Below are 20,730 nucleotides of genomic sequence, written 5' to 3' on the forward strand. Positions count from 1 at the left end.
CGCCACAACGCTGTCTTACACCTGCTGAGCCTGGGCGAGAAAAGCCACACAGGGCAGGCGCTGCTGCTGTGCATCAAGGAGGAAATCGCACGCTGGCTGTCTCCTCTGAAACTCACACTGGGCAATGTTGTCTCTGATAACGGGAAGAACGTTGTGGCTGCACTGCGTCTAGGTCACCTGACACAAGCTCCTTGCATTGGACATGCGATCAATCTGGTCATAACACGCTTCTTAAAGTCATATGTTGGTTTGAAGGGTGTGCTGGCTCGCTTTAGACGTTTGTATGCATTTAAGCACGCCCTCCTGGACTTGCAGCGTCAAAACAATCTCCCAGAACACAGCCTGATTTGCGACGTTCCAATACGCTGGAATTCCACCCTGCACATGTTGGACCATCTGTACGAACAGCGGAAAGCCGTGAATGATTTCCTGATGCAGCAGACGGGCAGCGTTTGGAGCCAGTGTAATTTCGAGCTCAGGCACTGGCAGCTGGTTAGAGACGCATGTCGCGTTTTGAGGCCCTTTGAAGAGGCCACACGATTTGTGAGCCGTGACGCTAGCGGAATGAACGATGTTATGCCGCTGATATTCATTATGGAGCAAACGCTCACAGCGATGATTCAGCAAAGGATGGAGGAAGGATCACATCTGGCTATGGATGTTGAGGAGGAGGAGGAGGAGGAGGATGAGGAAACAGGACCTGAAGAGGAGCTGGATTTGGAGATGGAATCACAGGAAGGGATAGGGGACGAGGCAGCCGCACAACATGACAGTGATGGTGGTGATGACGAGTCTGACGACGACCTTGATGATGGACAACCATGGCAGTATAGGGCGGAGATGGAACCAACCGGGCCCTCTGAAATGCTGGCCAGGATGGCGAGCTGTATGCTTTGTTACTTGCGCGCTGACTGTCGTATTGTTAGCATGAAGCAAAGAGATGAGTACTGGATAGCCACACTTTTAGACCATCGGTATAAAGCCAGAATGGGGGAGTTTTTTGCGCCTTCCAAGAGGGAGGCAAAATTGGCTTATTATCGAGAGAAGCTATGCAGCCAGCTTGTCACGGCTTTCAAACGGCAAACACCTGCTGCATGCATGTCTGACCGGGGGGGCCACTCTCCGCTCCCCACTGTCTCATCGTTCCACCGCCTTTGGCAGAGCTACCTCTGCAATAGGCGGCAGCAGCAGCAGCAGCCAATTCAGTTTGGAAAATATGATGACAAAATTTTTACATCCAATACCCCGACCTGACACACATCGTAGTCACCAAAGGGATGTTCACCATCACCAGGCGCAGCACCTAAACAACCAGGTTCACTCGTACCTGGACTGTGCCCTTTCTCCGTCAGAAATGCTGATCCCAGACCCCATGGACTTCTGGGTCAGCAGATTGGATCATTGGCAAGAACTGGCCCAGTTTGCCATGGGTGTACTGTCTTGTCCACCCTCCAGTGTAGCGTCAGAGAGGGTATTCAGCGCGGCAGGGGGCTTCGTCACTCCTAAGCGAACAAGATTGTCCGCCAACAGCTTGGAAAATCTCACGTTTCTGAAAATGAATCAAGTGTGGATCAGTGAGGATTTTAAAACCCCTGTGCCTGATGCCACTGATTAGATCTGACATTGCTGCTGCTGCCGCTGCCGCCTGCTACTGCCGCCTGCTACTACGGGATTCTGTCCTGTCCACTACTTCTACCACCAATCCACCCCCAGTGACGTCTGCTACAAGCAGGCCTGCCCCACCACAGGGCTTTGTCCTGTGACTGTCGTCCAGTCTCTTTTTTAAATGTGCTGCTACTACTACTACTACCACCACCATTGCTGTCTGCACTGGCGTAGCTATAGGGGTCGCAGCGGTCGCAATTGCGACCGGGCCCCGAAGCCAGGGGGGCCCACGGCCCCCAGCACCACATCAATAAAAAGTTACTATAGTAACTCGGGCCGCGGGCCCCTGTTACTATAGTAACATACTTTACTTACCTTCCTGGTTCCGGATCGCAGCGGAGGTCCTGACGTCAGGCGCTGTGCGCAGCGCATGACGTCACAGCGCTATGCGCCGCGCACAGCATCGAGACGACAGAACTCCCGCCGCGGCCGAAGAGGAAGGTAAGGTTAGCCCTGACTGGCGGGGTCCGACTCCTGGGACCCGCCAATCAGCTGTTTTGAAGGGGCCGCAGCACTCGTACGAGAGCTGCTCCCCTTCATTCCTGTCACTTCATTCCGGTCACACTGTGAATCCGTGTCGGCGATTCACAGTGTGAGCGAGTAGTGAAATGAAGGGGAAGCAGCTCTCGTACGAGTGCTGCGGCCCCTTCAAAACAGCTGATTTGTGGGTCCCGGGAGACGGACCCGACACATCAGCTATTGATGGCCTATCCTGAGGATAAGCCATCAATGTTTAGGGACTGTACAACCCCTAAGCCTACGATGTAGCAGGCTTAGGGGGCCCATGAGACAGGATCACAGATTGTGTGATCCTGTCTGCTGGGCCCTGTATCTAAGCCAATCACATGGTAGGCTTAGATACATGGCCCATGCGTGATCCTGTCTGCTGGGCCCTGTATCTAAGCCAATCACATGGTAGGCTTAGATACATGGCCCATGCGTGATCCTGTCTGCTGGGCCCTGTATCTAAGCCAATCACATGGTAGGCTTAGATACATGGCCCATGCGTGATCCTGTCTGCTGGGCCCTGTATCTAAGCCAATCACATGGTAGGCTTAGATACATGGCGCATGTGTGATCCTGTCTGATGGGCCCTGTATATAAGCCTACCACACTGTAGGTTTAGATACAGGGCCCCAGCACACAGTAATCTTATACTGTATAAGATTACTCTCTGCTGGACCCTGTATCTAAGCCTACGTTGTGGTAGGCTTAGCTACAGGGTCCCACAGACAGTATCACACATGGGCCCTGTATCCAAGCCTAACACACGTGTTACTAATCATTTTTTGTGTGTTTTCTTACAGGTTCGGTCGTTGGACTACGTCGGATTCCAGGACTACTTCGATGACGGCTTTTTTTTTATTATCAATAAAATGCTTAATGAGGGTTGTGTGTTTTTTTTTTTTATTTCAATAAAATATTTTTTCTATGTCTTTGTGTTTTTTTTTAAACTATATTACTACCGCCTTAGTAATGGCCGCTGGCTGATTGACAGCATCCATTGCTAAGACGGGGCTTAGTGTTAGCCGATGCAGAGGCTAACACTAACCCCCTTTATTACCCCTGTACCCACCGCCACCAGGGGTGCTGGGAAGAGCCGGGTACCATCCAGTACCTGACCATCTGTAGCGATGGTCGGCCACTGGGGTGGCCGCAGGCTAGTATTATCAGGAGGGGAAAGGCCAGATACAGTGGCCCTTCCCACCCTGGTGATGCTAGGCTGCTGCTGCTTTATTGTATCTGGCTGGTTATGAAAAATGGGGGGGACCCCACGTTAAAAATAAAAAATAAAAATCGGATGTGGGGCCCCCCCCCAATTTTCATAACCAGCCAGATACAACACAGCAGCAGGCAGCATTACAAGGGTGGGAAGGGCCACAGTTTTTGGCCTTCCCCAGCCTAATACTACCAGCCTGCGGCCGCCCTCGTGTCTGACCGTCACTGCAGATGGTCGGGTACTGGTTCGTACCCGGCTCTTCCCAGTACCCCTGGTGGCGGTCGGTACCGGGGTAATAATGGGGGTTAGTGTAGCCTCTGCACCGGCTAACATTAAGCCCCGCCTTAGTAATGGAGGTTGTCAATCAGCCAGCGGCCATTACTAAGGCGGTGATAATAAAGTTTAAAAAGATACAAGCACATAGAAAAATATTTTATTGAAATAAAAAAACACAACCCTCATTAACCATTTTATTGAGAATAAAAAAAACGTCGTCATTGAAGTCCTCGAATCCGAACTCCAACAACCGAACCTGTAAAAAAACACAAACACACAAAAATAATCAGTAACACATTAGGGTATGTGCACACACACTAATTACGTCCGTAATTGACGGACGTATTTCGGCCGCAAGTACCGGACCGAACACACTGCAGGGAGCTGGGCTCCTAGCATCATACTTATGTACAATGCTAGGAGTCCCTGCCTCGCTGCAGGACAACTGTCCCGTACTGTAATCATGTTTTCAGTACGGGACAGTAGTTCCACGGAGAGGCAGGGACTCCTAGCATCGTACATAAGTATGATGCTAGGAGCCCGGCTCCCTGCACTGTGTTCGGTCCGGTACTTGCGGCCGAAATACGTCCGTCAATTACGGACGTAATTAGTGTGTGTGCACATACCCTAAAGAAGCAAAATTATTATTCTTACCTATTCTGGGTCCAGCGCTGGAGATGCAATGTCAGCGAGCTGGGCCCTGTATCTAATCCAATCGTGTGTGATACTGTCTGCTGAGCTGTGTATCTAATCCAATCATGTGTGATACTGTCTGCTGGGCCCTGTATCTAATCGTATCTTGTGTGATACTGTCTGCTGGGCCCTATATCTAATCCGATCATGTGTGATACTGCCTTCTGAGCCACTGTTTCTAATCCTATCATGTGTGGTACTGTCTGCTGAGCCACTGTATCTAATCCTATCATGTGTGATACTGTCTGCTGAGCCACTGTATCTAATCCTATCATGTGTGATACTGCCTTCTGAGCCACTGTATCTAATCCTATCATGTGTGATACTGTCTGCTGAGCCACTGTATCTAATCCTATCCATAGTTTATAGGGTCGTAGTGCTATAGATATGCTATGCTGTCTCATATACACACTTTTTTTTGGGCGGACACATATGTATTGGGGCTATTTCCCTGACATTTTAAGCCCTGAGGGTATGTTCACACGGCAGCGTCCGTTACGGCTGAAATTACGGTGCTGTTTTCAGGAGAAAACGGCACCGTAATTTCAGCCGTAATGGCATGTGCAGGCGTCTTTCGCTGCGTCCATTACAGACGTAATTGGAGCTGTTTTTCTATGGAGTCCACGGAAAGCGGCTCCATTTACGTCTGAAGAAATGACAGGCACTTCTTTGACGCGGGCGTCTTTTTTACGCGCCGCCTTTTGACAGCGGCGCGTAAAAAATAATGACCGGCGGCACAGAACATCGTAAGACCCATTCAAATGAATGGGCAGATGTTTGCCAATGCTTGTGAGCCGCATTTTCGGACGTAATTCAATGCTAAAACGCCCGAATTACGTCCATAAATAGGGTGTGTGAACCCAGCCTTAGTGACACCCCCGGCTGCTAGTGCTGCATTGTTGGGTCACTTAGGAGACTGAAAGCTGCGGACCGTCGGCCATGAGAAGTTTGCGGGGGGGGGCCCAGTAAGAATTTTTGCATCGGGGCCCATGAGCCTTTAGCTACGCCCCTGGCTGTCTGTGTTGGCTACCTCTACTACCACCGATAATGTGCTGCTACTACTACTACAAAAATTGATAGAGACCCTAGCAGCTGGCAGGGATAATTGTAATAGACGAACAGATAAATGTGCAAAGCACAAAAAAGTCCCCAATTTCCCAGCTGCTATAGAATTGTTGTATTAATTAAAATATAACTTTTATTATTTAATTTAGAAACAAGTTGCAGCAGATAAGGTAAATAGTTGTACAATAATTGATTAAATTAAAATTGCGAGCTGTTTTGTCTAACGTTAGAGATCTAATGTGTGTATAGATCTCAGTGTGTCAGGCTGGGCGGCAGCTGCAGACTGCTCAGGCAGCCTCTATTATGACACAGTAGTGGAGTTCATTTGTTAGACCAGCAATGATTTTAAAAAAGTGCTAGCCCCCCCGACATGTTTCACTGCTTCAGCAGCGTCCTCAGGGGATAATTTCAGGGCTATTGCAAATTTATCTGTTCGGCTACTACTACTACCACCCTTGCTGTCTGTGTTGGCTACCTCTACTACCACCAATACACCTCCACTGCCGCCCGTCTGCTACAAGCAGGCCTGAGGCCTGCCCCACCACAGGGCTTTGTCCTGTGACTGTCGTCCAGTCTCTTTTTTTAATGTGCTGCTACTACTACTACCACCACCCTTGCTGTCTGTGTTGGCTACCTCTACTACCACCAATACACCTCCACTGCCGCCCGTCTGCTACAAGCAGGCCTGAGGCCTGCCCCACCACAGGGCTTTGTCCTGTGACTGTCGTCCAGTCTCTTTTTTTAATGTGCTGCTACTACTACTACCACCACCCTTGCTGTCTGTGTTGGCTACCTCTACTACCACCAATACACCTCCACTGCCGTCTGCTACAAGCAGGCCTGAGGCCTGCCTCACCACAGGGCTTTGTCCTGTGACTGTCGTCCAGTCTCTTTTTTTAATGTGCTGCTACTACTACTACCACCACCCTTGCTGTCTGTGTTGGCTACCTCTACTACCACCAATACACCTCCACTGCCGTCTGCTACAAGCAGGCCTGAGGCCTGCCTCACCACAGGGCTTTGTCCTGTGACTGTCGTCCAGTCTCTTTTTTTAATGTGCTGCTACTACTACTACCACCACCCTTGCTGTCTGTGTTGGCTACCTCTACTACCACCAATACACCTCCACTGCCGTCTGCTACAAGCAGGCCTGAGGCCTGCCCCACCACAGGGCTTTGTCCTGGGACTGTCGTCCAGTCTCTTTTTTTAATGTGCTGCTACTACTACTACTACTACCACCACCCTTGCTGTCTGTGTTGGCTACCTCTACTACCACCAATACACCTCTACTGCCGCCCGTCTGCTACAAGCAGGCCTGAGGCCTGCCCCACCACAGGGCTTTGTACTGGGACTGTCGTCCAGTCTCTTTTTTTAATGTGCTGCTGCTACTACTACCACCACCCTTGCTGTCTGTGTTGGGTACCTCTACTACCACCAATACACCTCCACTGCCGTCTGCTACAAGCAGGCCTGAGGCCTGACCCACCACAGGGCTTTGTCCTGTGACTGTCGTCCAGTCTCTTTTTTTAATGTGCTGCTACTACTACTATCACCACCCTTGCTGTCTGTGTTGGCTACCTCTACTACCACCAATATACCTCCACTGCCGCCCGTCTGCTACAAGCAGGCCTGAGGCCTGCCCCATCACAGGGCTTTGTCCTGTGACTGTCGTCCAGTCTCTTTTTTTAATGTGCTGCTACTACTACTACTACCACCACCCTTGCTGTCTGTGTTGGCTACTTCTACTACCACCAATACACCTCCACTGCCGTCTGCTAGAAGCAGGCCTGAGGCCTGCCCCATCACAGGGCTTTGTCCTGTGACTGTCGTCCAGTCTCTTTTTTTAATGTGCTGCTACTACTACTACTACCACCACCCTTGCTGTCTGTGTTGGCTACCTCTACTACCACCAATACACCTCCACTGCCGCCCGTCTGCTACAAGCAGGCCTGAGGCCTGCCCCACCACAGGGCTTTGTCCTGTGACTGTCGTCCAGTCTCTTTATGTGCTGCTACTACTACTACCACCACCCATGCTGTCTGTGTTGGCTACCTCTACTACCACCAATACACCTCCACTGCCGTCTGCTACAAGCAGGCCTGGAGGGCTTGTCAAAAGCCATTGCTTGTTGCTTTTACATCCATGTATGGATGAAACCCGGCAGGCATCTGCCAATAAAAAGGGTACATTTTTGAGGGCTTGTCAAAAGCCATTGCTTCTTCTTTTACCACCTTATATGTATGAACCCTGGCAGGCCTCTGCCGCCAAAAATGGTTAACTTTTGTACATTTTTTAACAATGCATTAAGCATACAACATGCACAAGTGCAGTGGTTTCTGTTAGTTATCACCGTGTCCCATCCGTTTTCCTATAGCCATACATGTTGGCGTAACTTTGACACTAACTTTGCCTTAAAGACAGCTCAAAAGTACTTGGATACACTCATGGGTGACCTAAGAGTGTTATACAGGGCTTCTAGGGCTTTTAAACAGTGTTATACATGATTTTTAGGGGCTTTCTTGTATTACAGGTTCGGTCAGAATCGAACTTTTTCATGAAATTCGGCGAACTTGCCGAACCGAAATTTTCATAAGTTCGCTCATCTCTAAATATATGTATAGGTTAAAAAAAAAAAGTGTTTGACTCAAGTAACAAGATAAAAATTAAGACACAAGTTATTCAACAAAATACTTAGTATTTTACATATATTGGTAGTGATGTAGAGCTTACCTTGCCATAAGATCCCTGTCCAAGAACTTTTAAAAGTTCAAACTGAGACGGTTCTGCTTTTTCAAATCCTTCTTTTACATGGTGACTGATGTCTATCTCCTTCACTATTCCTTCATCCTATCAGATAATAATTGTACATTTTTAAACCAGAAAACAATATCCATAGCTTATATGCAATAGCTGTGCAGTCGTGTGTATTTAGATACAAAGGACTAGTTAACACACAAAATTGAATTCACAAAAGCACATACCCTAAAAAATATTCTATTGTAGTCAAGTGTTTGCTCATAAGGAAATTTTTTATCAAGGTATTTATCAATTGCGTCATCACCATGCCCACACAGGAAGATTCTTGAGTAAGATTAATACTGATGCACTATATGAGTGGTCCACCAGTCTCTGCTCCAGAGCAGCGTGCACCACATTTATCAACATGTTGTCTGTAAGGGGATGTACAATTTGGACAATCCCTAGTTGTTAGAAGGGTCCTTTGACATTATGCTGATCACAAGGCATCCCCTTGCTGGGACCCAAAACAATCAGCTGTAATCTGTGAGCAAACATGGTAGTAAGGGTTCAGTTTCCCTGCAGTGCTACCACAACAAATTCAGCATTAAACAGTGTTCAATCATAGCAATGGGTTGTCCGTGTAATGAAGGACAGGACAGGTGTTATGGTGCGGGCTGTGGACCCACTGGGCCGTACCGCGTAGCGGGATGGTAGCTGGCCAAACAGGTATGGTACAGAGTCAATAGTCCAGAAAGGTTACCTGAGGCAATGTAGACAGTAGCAAGGCAGGCTCGGCTGGGACCAGGCGGCAGGTAGACGTCAGGCGTGGAGTAGCAGAGCAGGCGTGGAAATGCAGCACAGCACGGCAACAGTTCAGCACGGCAGTAGATCAGGATGGTACTGGATAGCACAGGAAACAGGATACAGGTACGGGGAACACTGAGAAGCTGGAAGACACTTAGGACACCATTTGCAAGACTGACTTTGGGAAACAACAACAATGCTCAGGTGAGGATCAGAAGGGCGGGGGCCTTCTTATAGTCCAGAAATCATGTGAGTTGATGATGATTTCATGCTCACACTGGCCCTTTAAGAGCGGGCACAAGCGCGGGCGCACCCTCTGGGAGACAGTCTTGATACCCGGAAGTGAGTGCCGGCGCCTCACAGGGGGACGGCGCAGCACAGCAGCAGGATGTCCATGGCTGCGGTCGTCGAGGGGTAAGTTAGAACGAAGGAACGCGGCCATATATGTTACAGTATCCCCCCCTCTTACGCCCCCTCTTCTTGGGGCCAAAGCGGGAGAGAAACTTCCTCATGAGGACAGGGGCATCGATGTTCTCCTCTGGCTCCCATGACCTCTCTTCTGGACCGAATCCCCTCCAATCCACCAAATAAAACGTCCTTCCTCCCACCTTCTAGGTGGCTAGAATCTCCCTTAGCTCGAAAGTCCCTGACGAGCCACCTGGAGCCACTGTGGAACTAGGAGTCCAAGAGTAGCGGTTCAGGACCACGGTATTCAGCAAGGAGACATGTAATGAGTTAGGGATCTTGAGGGTAGGAGGCAGCCACAGTTTGTTAGAGACCGGGTTAATTTGTAGCAGGATCTCGAAGGGTCCGAGGAACCTGGGAGCAAATCTGCAGGGCGGCACCCTCAGCCGGATATTCTTTGAGGAAAACCAGACCTTCGTACCGGGAAGAAACTGAGGAGGATCCTGTCTTTTGGTATCTGCTTTTTTCTTCATGCGGTCAACTGCCAGCAGAATAGAAGATCGGGTCTGTTGCCATATTTGAAGAAAGTCCCTGAAGGTCGAGTCAGCTGCAGGCACCTGGGACATAGTAGAGACAGGAAGAGGTATTCGAGGATGTTGGCCGTAGACTATGAAGAATGGGCTGGAGGTGGTGGACTCACTAGTATGGTTATTATAGGAGAATTCTGCCCACATGAGCAGCTGCACCCAGTCATCATGTCACCTGGAAACAAAGTGACGTAGATAGTTCTCCATAATCTGGTTAATCCTCTCGACTTGCCCATTGGACTGGGGATGATAGGCCAAAGAGAAGTCCAACTTTACACTGAGGAGGCAGCAGAGAGCTCTCCAAAACCTCGAGGTGAACTGGAACCCTAGATCCAAGACAATATGCAGAGGCAAGCCATGCAGACGGAAGATGTGTTGTATGAAGAAGTCAGCCAGTCGAGCAGCAGAAGGCAGACCAGTCAGAATCGATCTACCACCACCCAGATCACACTGCATCCCACAGAGAGAGGCAGATCTGTGACAAAGTCCATAGCAACATGCCACCAGGGGGCATCGGGCACAGGCAGTGGTTGGAGCAGACCGGCTGGTCTGGAGTGGGCTACTTTGTTTGCTGCACACACTGTACAGAAGGAGACAAAGTCCATGACATCTTTAGGCAGCGTGGGCCACCAGAACTGACGGGCGATTAGGTCTCGGGTCTTACGGGCACCCGCGTGACCTGCCAGCTTGGAACTGTGACCCCAGCGAAGGATTCTTCTTCTGTAAGCCAGACGTACTTAAGTTCTTCCTGGAGGAATGTCACTAACCTGCAGAGGGTTAACAGAATAGATGCAGGAAGGGTCGATAATTTTCTGTGGGGACTCCTCAGTGTCCTCTGTTTCAAATGACCTAGACAAAGCATCGGCCCTCACATTCTTGTGGGCAGGTCGGTAGTGGAGTCCGAACCGGAGCTGAGCAAAAACCAACGACCACCTGGCTTGACGAGGGTTCAACTGTTGAGCCGTCTGTAAATAGGTCAGATTCTTGTGATCCGTGAAGACCAGGATAGGATGGACTGCACCCTCCAGTAGGTGTCTCCACTCCTGCAGGGCCACCTTGATGGCCCGTAACTCCCGATCCCCAATCGAGTAGTTGCGCTCTGCAGAAGAAAACAGTTTGGAATAGTAGCCACATACCACAGTCTTGCCTTTCAAACTTCTCTGGAACAACAGTGCACCAACAGAGGCTTCCTCCACCTCTAAAGAATACTGCAGGGACACATCAGGATGGTGAAGAATAGAGGCTGACGTAAAGGCTTTTTTTAAGGTCTCAAATGCGGCTTCTGCCTCCGGAGTCCACATTTTGGCATTCATACCCTTTTTGTGAGGGTAGAGATGGGGCTGTCAATGACGAGAAGTTGGGGATGAATAGCCGGTAGAAGTTGGCGAATCCCAGGAAGCGTTGTATGGCCCTTAAGCCTTGGGGGCGTGGCCACTCCAGGACAGCTTTTACCTTCTCAGGGTCCATCTTGAGGCCCTGCTCTGAGATTATATAACCCAGGAAGGGAAGAGATCTTTTTTCAAACATGCACTTCTCCAGCTTGGCATGAAGATGATTCTCCCTTAAACGAAGCGACACCTGGCGGACATGACTCTGATGAGTTACCGGATCTGAGGAAAAAATCTAAATGTCATCGAGATACACCACAACACAGACATAGAGGAGCTCATGAAAAATGTCATTGACAAATTCTTGAAATACCGCAGGGGCGTTACACAGGCCGAAGGGCATAACTAGGTATTCATAGTGCCCATCATGTGTATTAAATGCGGTCTTCCACTCTTCACCCTGACGAATCTGAATCAGGTTGTAGGACCACCGCAAGTCCAGTTTAGAAAAAAATTTCCCCCCATATGCGATCAAACAGTTCCGAAATCAAAAACAATGGGTACCTGTTCTTCACCGTGATCCGATTGAGGCCCCGGTAGTCGATGCAGGGTCAGAGGGATCCATCCTTCTTCTTGACAAAGAAGTACCCAGCTCTGGCCTGGGATGAAGACTTACAAATGAAGCCCCTCTCCAGATTCTCCTTGATGTAGGTCGACATAGATTGAGTCTCTGGCAGGGAGAGAGGGTATACTCTACCATGATGAGGAGATGAATCAGGAACCAAGTCGATTGAACAATCATATGCTCGATGTGGCGGCAAGGTCTCCGCTTCCCTTTTATTGAAGACATCAGAGAACATAGAGAAACAAGAAGGCAACCCAGCTAATGACTGGAACGGAGGAGGCTGCGGTGGCTGGATATGACCCAGACACCGGTCGAGACACTTGGGACCCCACTGGAGAAACTCTCCAGAGTTCCAATCCAGGACTGGGGCGTGCAAACAGAGCCAAGGCAAACCCAGCAACACAGGGTTGACGGCTTTGGGCAGGACAAACAGGGAGATGAGCTCAATGTGAAGAGCTCCCACTTGAAGTCTCAATGGCTTGTTCACAGACAACACTGGGTCAGACAATGCCAGTCCATCTACCGAGGCGACAATCAACGGCCTTTACAGACGGACAGTAGGCAACTGGAGAAGATCCACAAGGTCTTGACAGATGAAATTAGCTGCAGAGGCAGAGTCCAGGTAGGCAGAGGCCAGATGGGGTTTCTCGCCAACAATGATGGTCACGGGAATAAACAGTTTGGAGGAGAGTTCACGATTAAATGCAGTGGCGCCCAGGGTTGTCTCTCCAACCAAACCTAGGCGTTGAGGTTTTTTGGCTTTTGTGGACGCAGACACACGACATGGCCAGCGAGGCCGCAATACAGACAGAGTCCAGAGGTGCGCCTGCGCTGTTTCTCTTGTACAGACAATTTTAGGCGATCCACCTGCATCGGAACCTCGGGCAAGGCAGTAGAGGACGGCAAGAGGGGTTTCTGAAAGTTGGGCGCCAATCTAGGAAGCCGTCTCTCCTGTCGAAGCTCATGAGCTGTCTCCCTGAGCCTTATATCCACCCGGGTATCCAGCAGAATCAGGTCATCTAAGGCAGGTGGTAGATCTCGGGCAGCAAGTTCGTCCTTGATCTCGGGCGATAGGCCATGCCATTCTTGCAGGACAGCTCTCCTGCCAGGGTCCCGAACTGGATGGTGTATTTGCCCACGGAGGTGTCTTCTTGGAGCAGGTTGAAGATAGCAGTGGCTGCCAACGAGACTCGTCCTGGCTCCTCAAAAACAGTATGGAACAACCGCACGAACCCCTGGAAGTCTTGAGTCTCAGGTCCCTGACGTTCCCAGATTGTATTCACCCATGCCATGGCCTTGCCAGCAAGTAGAGACACGATGAAGGCGATCTTGGTTCCGTCCAACGGAAATGCTCGGGGCGTGCAGGGAAAAATGGATATAGCATTGGTTCAGAAATCCCCTGCATGAACTTGCGTCTCCATGGAACCGAGAAGGTAATGGCAGCGAGAACCGAGAATCCAAACCGGAACCGCCAGGAGGTGTAGCAGGAGGGTCGGTCAGAGGAGCTTGCATAGAAGCAGGAAGGGAAGCAGCTAGCGCAACTAGCTGCTTTGCCATGGAGTCCACTGCCACAAGAAATTGATCCTGTCTTGCTCGGAGGTCCTGCAGGTCCACCTGCATGGCTTGGGAGGGTAACATGTCCTTAAATTGACCAGCGGGGTCCATGGTCATGGCATTGCAGCTGGCCCAACAGGTATGGTACAGAGTCAATAGTCCAGAAAGGTTACCTGAGGCAATGTAGACAGTAGCAAGGCAGGCTCGGCTGTAACCAGGCGGCAGGTAGACGTCAGGCGTGGAGTAGCAGAGCAGGCGGGGAAATGCAGCACAGCACGGGAACAGTTCAGCACGGCAGTAGTTCAGGATAATACTGGATAGTAGGGGAAACAGGATACAGGATACAGGTATGGGGAACACTGGGAAGCTGGACGACACTTAGTAGACCATTTGCAAGACAGACTTTGGGAAACAACAACAATGCTCAGGCAAGGATCAGAAGGGCGGTGGCCTTCTTACAGTCCAGGAAATCATGTGAGTTGATGATGATTTCATGCGCCTGCGCTGGCTCTTTAAGAGCAGGCACGAGCGCGCATGTGCACCCTCTGGGAGACAGTCTCGATACCCGGAAGTGAGTGCCGGCGCCTCACAGGGGGACGATGCAGCACAGCAGCAGGATGTCCATGGCTGCGGTCGTCGAGGGGTAAGTTAGTACGACGGACCGCGGCCATAGACGTTACAACAGGTTCTCAAGAACGAGAGACACTCTTTGTGACTACTCTGACTCTGGCCAAGATATAGGGATCTTGAACAGAGAATCCGCCCCTATTAATTCAGAATTCACTATAAGGGTATATAAAATGGATTTTCTAATCTAGACACCCCCTTGAATTTTTCTGCAGCTTGATATACAGGCAGAGAATAGTAACAAAAGGCCCAAAATTCACAATTTGCAGTGAAAATTTTGATTTTTTTCTGGGCATTTAACGCCACCCTTGCCACTTCTGAAAAAAGGGACAGGGCTTTATAAAAGGGAGGGCCACCGCAGCCTGACAGATTTATTCTTATTTACGGCAGAAAAATTACGTAAATTGTAACAGAAGTCTACGCCAATTTCTAGCTGGTGAAGATTTTACTCTGTAGGGTGTGGCAAGGTTGAGGCCTGTCCTGGCTCCCGTACCAGACTTCCCCCAGTCAGACTACCCCCCCCCCCTTCCTCATTAAACAATAAAATAATGTTTTATTAAGATTTTATTAAGATATTATATAGGATTTTAAGAGTTTACATAGCTGGCCAGCCTCAGGACTGTAACGACCAGCAGGTTTGTGGACCCACTGGGCTACTCCGCCAGAATGGTGTAGGGTCACCTCTAAGGGCGTTGTCTAAACAGCCACCCTTTAACCCATCTGTGGGGATCTGGTATTTGCTGCGGGGAGGCTGCAGGGTCGCTACCTCTTGATGTGGTCCTGGCGGAGTAGCTGCTAGCCAAACAGAAGCTAAGCAGAGACAGGCAGATAGTACCTTAGTAGTAGCAGACTGGAGCTGGATTACTGAAAGCAGGCTGGTGCCGGATTACTGGAAGCAGGCTGGTGCCGGATTGCTGGAAGCAGACTGGTGCCGGATTGCTGGAAGCAGGCTGGTGCCGGATTTCTGGAAACATGCAGGTGCCAGATTACTGGGAGCCTGCTGGTGCCGGATTTATGGAAGCACCCCGAGGGTACGGAATACCGACAGATAACAGACACAAGATACCAACAAGTAACAGACTCAGGATACGGAACCGATCTGGAAGGGGGGAGTGATAGGGCCGCAGTTGCAATCGGTATTGTTATGCCACAATTATAGCACATGGCCAGCCGAAAGATGCGGCAGAAAACTGTTTCTTAAGGCCTCATGCACACGACCGTAGCCATGTGCACGGCCGTGATTTTCGGGCCGTGCACATGGTCGTGTCCATTATTTTCTATGAGCCTGGACCGCAGAACACGGCCGTAATAAGACATGTCTGTTCTTTCTGCGGTCCAGGCTCCTGGGCCATACACGGACCGTGGAAACCACGATCGCGTGTATGGCCCCATAGGAATGAATGGGGCCGCAATACTCCCATGGATTTACGGGGGAATTGCGGCCGCAAAAGCACGTTCGTGTGCATGGGGCCTAAGACTGGCGTATGAAATGCCAGTCTTAATAAATCTCCACCTAATCAACTTTTGCACTACAGTATGTTGCTTTTCATTATACTTATTCTCTGTGTAGGTTCCACTCGTTGTTTGGACTTTTAAATACAGCCCAAAATACTGCCGTGTGAATGTGGCCTCAGCCTGTACCCATTGAGTGTTTATTGCATACTATTGTATAGATTTTATTTTTCTCCATGAACAACTGTACTGTTCCCATTTATTTATTTTTTTCTGTTTAAATTGTATATCTTCAGATTAACTGAAACATTTAAAAACTTCAATATAGATAGAATAAAAAGAAAAGGAAGAATAACTACTAGAATTATTCATAGAATATACTGTATTCTACAAGGTGCTCAAAGAACTTCCTAAACATTCCTTAGAGATAGCATTATGGATTTTCTGCAGATGTCCGTTGCACAGTCATGCTACAAATATTTTGATCCACTATATCCCAAAGGTACTCTACTAGATTGAGATGTTGTGATTCTGCAAGCCAGTGAAATGCACAGTACTCAATACCAGAAAGGAACAATACGCTGGTAGACTGTGGCATTTCAATGATGTTCATTTGGTATTAAAGAGCCAAATATGTCCTAAGAAAATATTTCCCTTTCCAATTACAAAAAGGCCAGTGTCAGCACCCAGCAAAGCCAGGCCGATGACAGGGCCTAGGACACAGTAGGGGGTACGCCTGCCCCATTACATAGTTGTACAGCTGCCTCTCCACTAGTGCTGCATGTACTGAATTTGTAGGCCTTCTTCACTTCAATACGAGGTTCCTTCAAAAACTGTGAAAAATGTATGCTGTTTTGGAGGCAAATGGTGGTCATACAAAATATTGATTTGATTTAAATTTCTCTTCTGTTCACTTTGCATTTTGCTGCTTGATAAAAAAGACTATAAACTATTTTTTTTAAAACATTCTTACCTTGCAGCATTTTTACACAACTGCCTAAAACTTTTGTACAGTACTGTATAACGCGCTCGATCAGAATCCCGCTCGTTACCCTGAAATGTCGGCTGTAACACACAGCCGACACACTCGTTCTATGAAGCCGGCTCAGCCCGTGAGCCCGCTCCATACTCCCCCACTTGACGTGGGCTGTACATATGCGGCGGATGTCGGGAAGGAGTTAAATCATTGTAGAGCCAGTTGTGGATGGAAATCTCAAGAGATCAGCAGTGTCTCAGATATTTAAGCCATTGTGTCTGGCACCAACAATCATATTCAAAGTGAATCAGACTTTTATTTGCATTAAGTTGCTGCCACATAATTAGTCGAATATATATGTTTGCAGGTGTTTAGCTTAAAGGGGTTATGTGGGGACCGAAAATTATTAGCAGTGTACTGTAAAGGATCTGCCAGACACAGCTTCTGTGTTGACGCCCGTGGTTAATCAGTCTGCATCTGCTCCTAGGTCTGATAGAGTGACTCGATCTGCTACCACTCAGGCTGGTAGGCTGAGGAGTGGGAGAACCTATCACAGCCTGGCCAGACGGTTCTAGCTCCCGCCCTCAGTCTATGTATACCTTCATTTGCTTCTTGTCTTTGCCTGTGATTCTCTCTTGTTTCCTGGCTCTGCTGTTCCAGCTATTACTATTGACCTCAGCTTCATATTGACCCTGGCTTTACTGACTACGCTCCTGCTCTGCGTTTGGTACCTCGTACACTCCTGGTTTGACTCGGCTCGCTCACTACTCTTGTTGCTCACGGAGTACAGCACAACTCCAACTCAATACGGCACTTGACCAGGAAAGCACGGGATACAGGTTACAGGTATCAGGAACGGGAAACACTTGGGAACTGGAAAACAATTAGGAGACCATTTGCAAAGACAGACTAGGGTAACGACAACAAAGCTCAGGCAATGCAGAAAGTGGCAGAGCCCTTCTTATAGTCCAGGGTGCTCATGGGCTAATTTGGTACCTTAACATAGGTGCGCATGCTGGCCCTTTAAGAGCGGGCACTAGCATGTGCACCCACCCTACGGGATCCGGCCAAGAGAAGCAGAAGTGAGCGCTGGCGTCTACTGAGGAGGAGATGGGGGCAAGCGCTCGCAGATGAGGTGAGTGAGCATGACGGCTCACAGCCATTGGCATGACAGTATCCCTCCTCCTACGCCCCCTCCTCTTGGAGCCAGAGCGAGAGAGAAACTTCTTCAGAAGGGTAGGAGCATTGAGGTTCTCCTCTGGCTCCCAGGGCTTCTCTTAAGGAACAAACCCCCTCCAATCCACCAAATAAAAGGTTCTTCCACCCACTCTCTTGGTGTCCAGGATCTCCTTAACCTCAAAAGTATCTGATGAACCGCTGGGAGCCACTGCAGGACTAGTAATCTTGGAGTAGCGGTTCAGGACCACAGGTTTCAGAAGGGAGATGTGGAAGGAGTTGGGGATCTTGAGGGTAGGAGGCAGCCAAAGCTTGTAGGAGACAGGGTTGATTTGTTGCAAAATCTCGAAAGGTCAGAGGAACCTGGGAGCAAACTTGTATGATAGCACCCTCAGCTGGATATTCTTAGAGGACAGCCAGGCATTAGTGCCTGGAAGAAACTGGGGAGGCTGTCCTCTTTTTGTGTCTGCCTTTATTTTCATGTGGTTGACTTCCAGACAAATAGAAGATCAAGTCTGCTGCCAGATTTGTAGAAAGTCCCTGAATGTAGAGTCAGCTGCAGGCACCTGGGATGTAGTGGAAACAGGGAGAGGTATTCGTGGGTGTTGGCCGTAGACATTGAAGAATGGGCTGGAGGCGGTGGACTCAATAGTCTAGTTGTTGTAGGAGAACTCAGCCCAAGGAAGCAGCTGCACCCAGTCATCATGCTGCCTTGAGATAAAGTGTCGTAGATAGTTCTCCATAATCTGATTCATTCTCTCAACTTGACCATTGGACTGAGGATGGTAGGCTGAGGAAAAGTCAAACTTCACACCGAGGAGTCCGCAGTGGGCTCTCCAGAACTTTGAGGTGAACTGAACCCCCGATCCGACACAATATGCAGAGGCAAGCCATGCAGATGGAAGATGTGTTGGATGAAGAGATTGGCCAGTCGGGAAGCAGAAGGTAGGCCAGTCAGTGGAACAAAATGAGCCATCTTGGAGAATTGGTCCACCACCACCCAGACCATACTGCAACCAGCAGAGGGAGGCAGGTTCGTGACAAAGTCCATAGCAATATGTTGCCAGGGGGATTTGGGCACAGGCAGCAGCTGGAGCAGGCCAGCCGGTTTGGAGTGGGCAACTTTATTTGCTGCGCACACTGTGCAGGAAGAGACAAAGTCTGTAATGTATTTTGGCAGGGTAGGCCACCATAACTGACGAGCAATCAGGTCTCGGGTCTTACGCGCACACGCGTGACCTGCCAGTTTGGAACTGAGTCCCCAGTGGAGGATTCTTCTTCTGTCTGCCGGACGCACAAAATTCTCCCTGGGAGAATGTCTCTAACTTGCAGAGGGTTGACAGGGATGATGCAGGATGGATCAATGATATTCTGTGGGGACTCCATAGTGTCCTCTGTCTCGAAGGACCTGGACAAGGCATCAGCCCACACATTCTTGTCGGCTGGACAGTAGTGGAGCTCAAACTGGAACCGGGCAAAGAACAGCGACCACCTGGCCTGATGGGGATTCAGTCGTTGGGCCATTTGGAGATAGGTGAGGTTCTTGTGGTCCATGAATAACAAGATGGGATGAGCTGCGCCCTCTAGTAGATGTCTCCACTCCTCCAGAGCCAATTTGATGGCCAGTAACTCCCGATCCCCAATCGAGTAGTTGCGTTCTGCGGAAGAGAAGTGTTTAGAGTAATAGCTACATACCATAGTCTTGCCCTTGGAACCTCTCTGGAACAAAAGTGCACCAACACCGACAGAGGAGGCGTCCACCTCCAACGAGAACTGTAGAGATACATCTGGATGATGGAGGATAGAGGCTGACGTGAAGGCACTCTTCAGGCTATTAAATGTGGATTCCGCCTCAGGAGTCCACACCTTGGCATTCATGCCATTGTTGGTGAGGGTAGAGATAGGAGATGTCAGTGAGAAGTTTGGAATGAACTGTCTGTAGAAATGAAGTGAATCCCAGGAAGCGCTGTATGGACCTCAAGCCTTGAGGGCGTGGCCATTCCAGGACGGTATTTAACTTTTCAGGATCCATCTTGAGGCCTTGATGCGAGATGATGTAGCCCACGAAAGGAAGAGCATTTTTCTTAAACGCACTTCTCCAACTTGGCATACAGGCGATTCTCCCTTAACTGCAGCAAAACTTGACGGACATGTCTCTGATGAGTCATTGAATCTGGAGAAAAAATCAAGATGTCATCAAGATAGACCACAACACAAACATAGAGAAGGTCACGGAGATGTCATTAACGAACTCTTGGAAGACCTTTAAACAGGCCGAAGGGCATTACTAGATATTCATAGTGTCTGTCACGGGTGTTAAATGCCGTCTTACATTCGTCACCCTGGCGAATCCGGATTAGGTTGCAAGCCCCACGCAGGTCTAGCTTCGAAAAAATCTTGGCTCCTCGTATACGATAAAACAGTTCAGAAATCAATGGCAACGGATATCTATTTTTTACCGTGATCTGGTTGAGACCCCAGTAGTCAATGCAGGGACGCAGAGAACATCCTTTTTCTTGACAAAGCAGAACCCGGCTGCTGCCGGGGAGAAAGACTTCCATACGAAGCACCTCTCCAAGTTCTTCTTAACATAGGCGGACATGGACTGAGTCTCTGGCAAGGAGAGAGGATATACCCTACCAAGGGGAAGTGATGCACCAGGAATCAGCTCGATAGGACAGTCATACGCCCAGTCTGGGGGCAGCGTCTCCGCCTCTTCCTTGCTGAAGACATCCGAGAATGCAGAATAATGACCAGGCAATCCTGCCAAGGACTGAGGCGGAGGAGGCTGAGCTGGATGAACTTGTACCAGGCAACAGTTGAGACACTCGGGACCCCACTGGAGAACCTATCCAGAATTCCAGTCCAGGACTGGGGCATGTAGTCGGAGCCAGGGCAGGCCGAGCAGCACAGGTTTGGTGGCTTTAGCCAGGACAACGAACGAGAGGAGCTCGGAATGGAGGGCTCCCAGTTGGAGCGTCAGCGGCTTGGTCACAGCTACAACAAAGTTGTCCATTCACAGATGCAACCATCAAAGG

The 20,730-nt window shown here is 49.4% G+C and overlaps 1 protein-coding gene across 3 annotated transcripts in view; it reads right to left on the reverse strand.

Annotated features, from left to right (window-relative positions):
* Positions 1 to 20,730, reverse strand: part of LOC142761124 (ribosomal protein S6 kinase alpha-2) — a 372,393-nt gene that overhangs the window by 232,260 nt on the left and 119,403 nt on the right. For 2 of the 3 annotated variants that reach the window (XM_075864315.1, XM_075864314.1), the window contains exon 2: positions 8,150 to 8,266. The exons of the other annotated variant lie outside the window; for it this stretch is intronic. In XM_075864315.1, the coding sequence (XP_075720430.1) occupies positions 8,150 to 8,266 (117 nt within the window). The remainder of the gene's footprint in view (positions 1 to 8,149; positions 8,267 to 20,730) is intronic. 3 annotated transcript variants of the gene reach the window in all.

This window comes from Rhinoderma darwinii, chromosome 4 (genome assembly GCF_050947455.1).
Source record: "Rhinoderma darwinii isolate aRhiDar2 chromosome 4, aRhiDar2.hap1, whole genome shotgun sequence".
Taxonomy (NCBI): domain Eukaryota; kingdom Metazoa; phylum Chordata; class Amphibia; order Anura; family Rhinodermatidae; genus Rhinoderma; species Rhinoderma darwinii.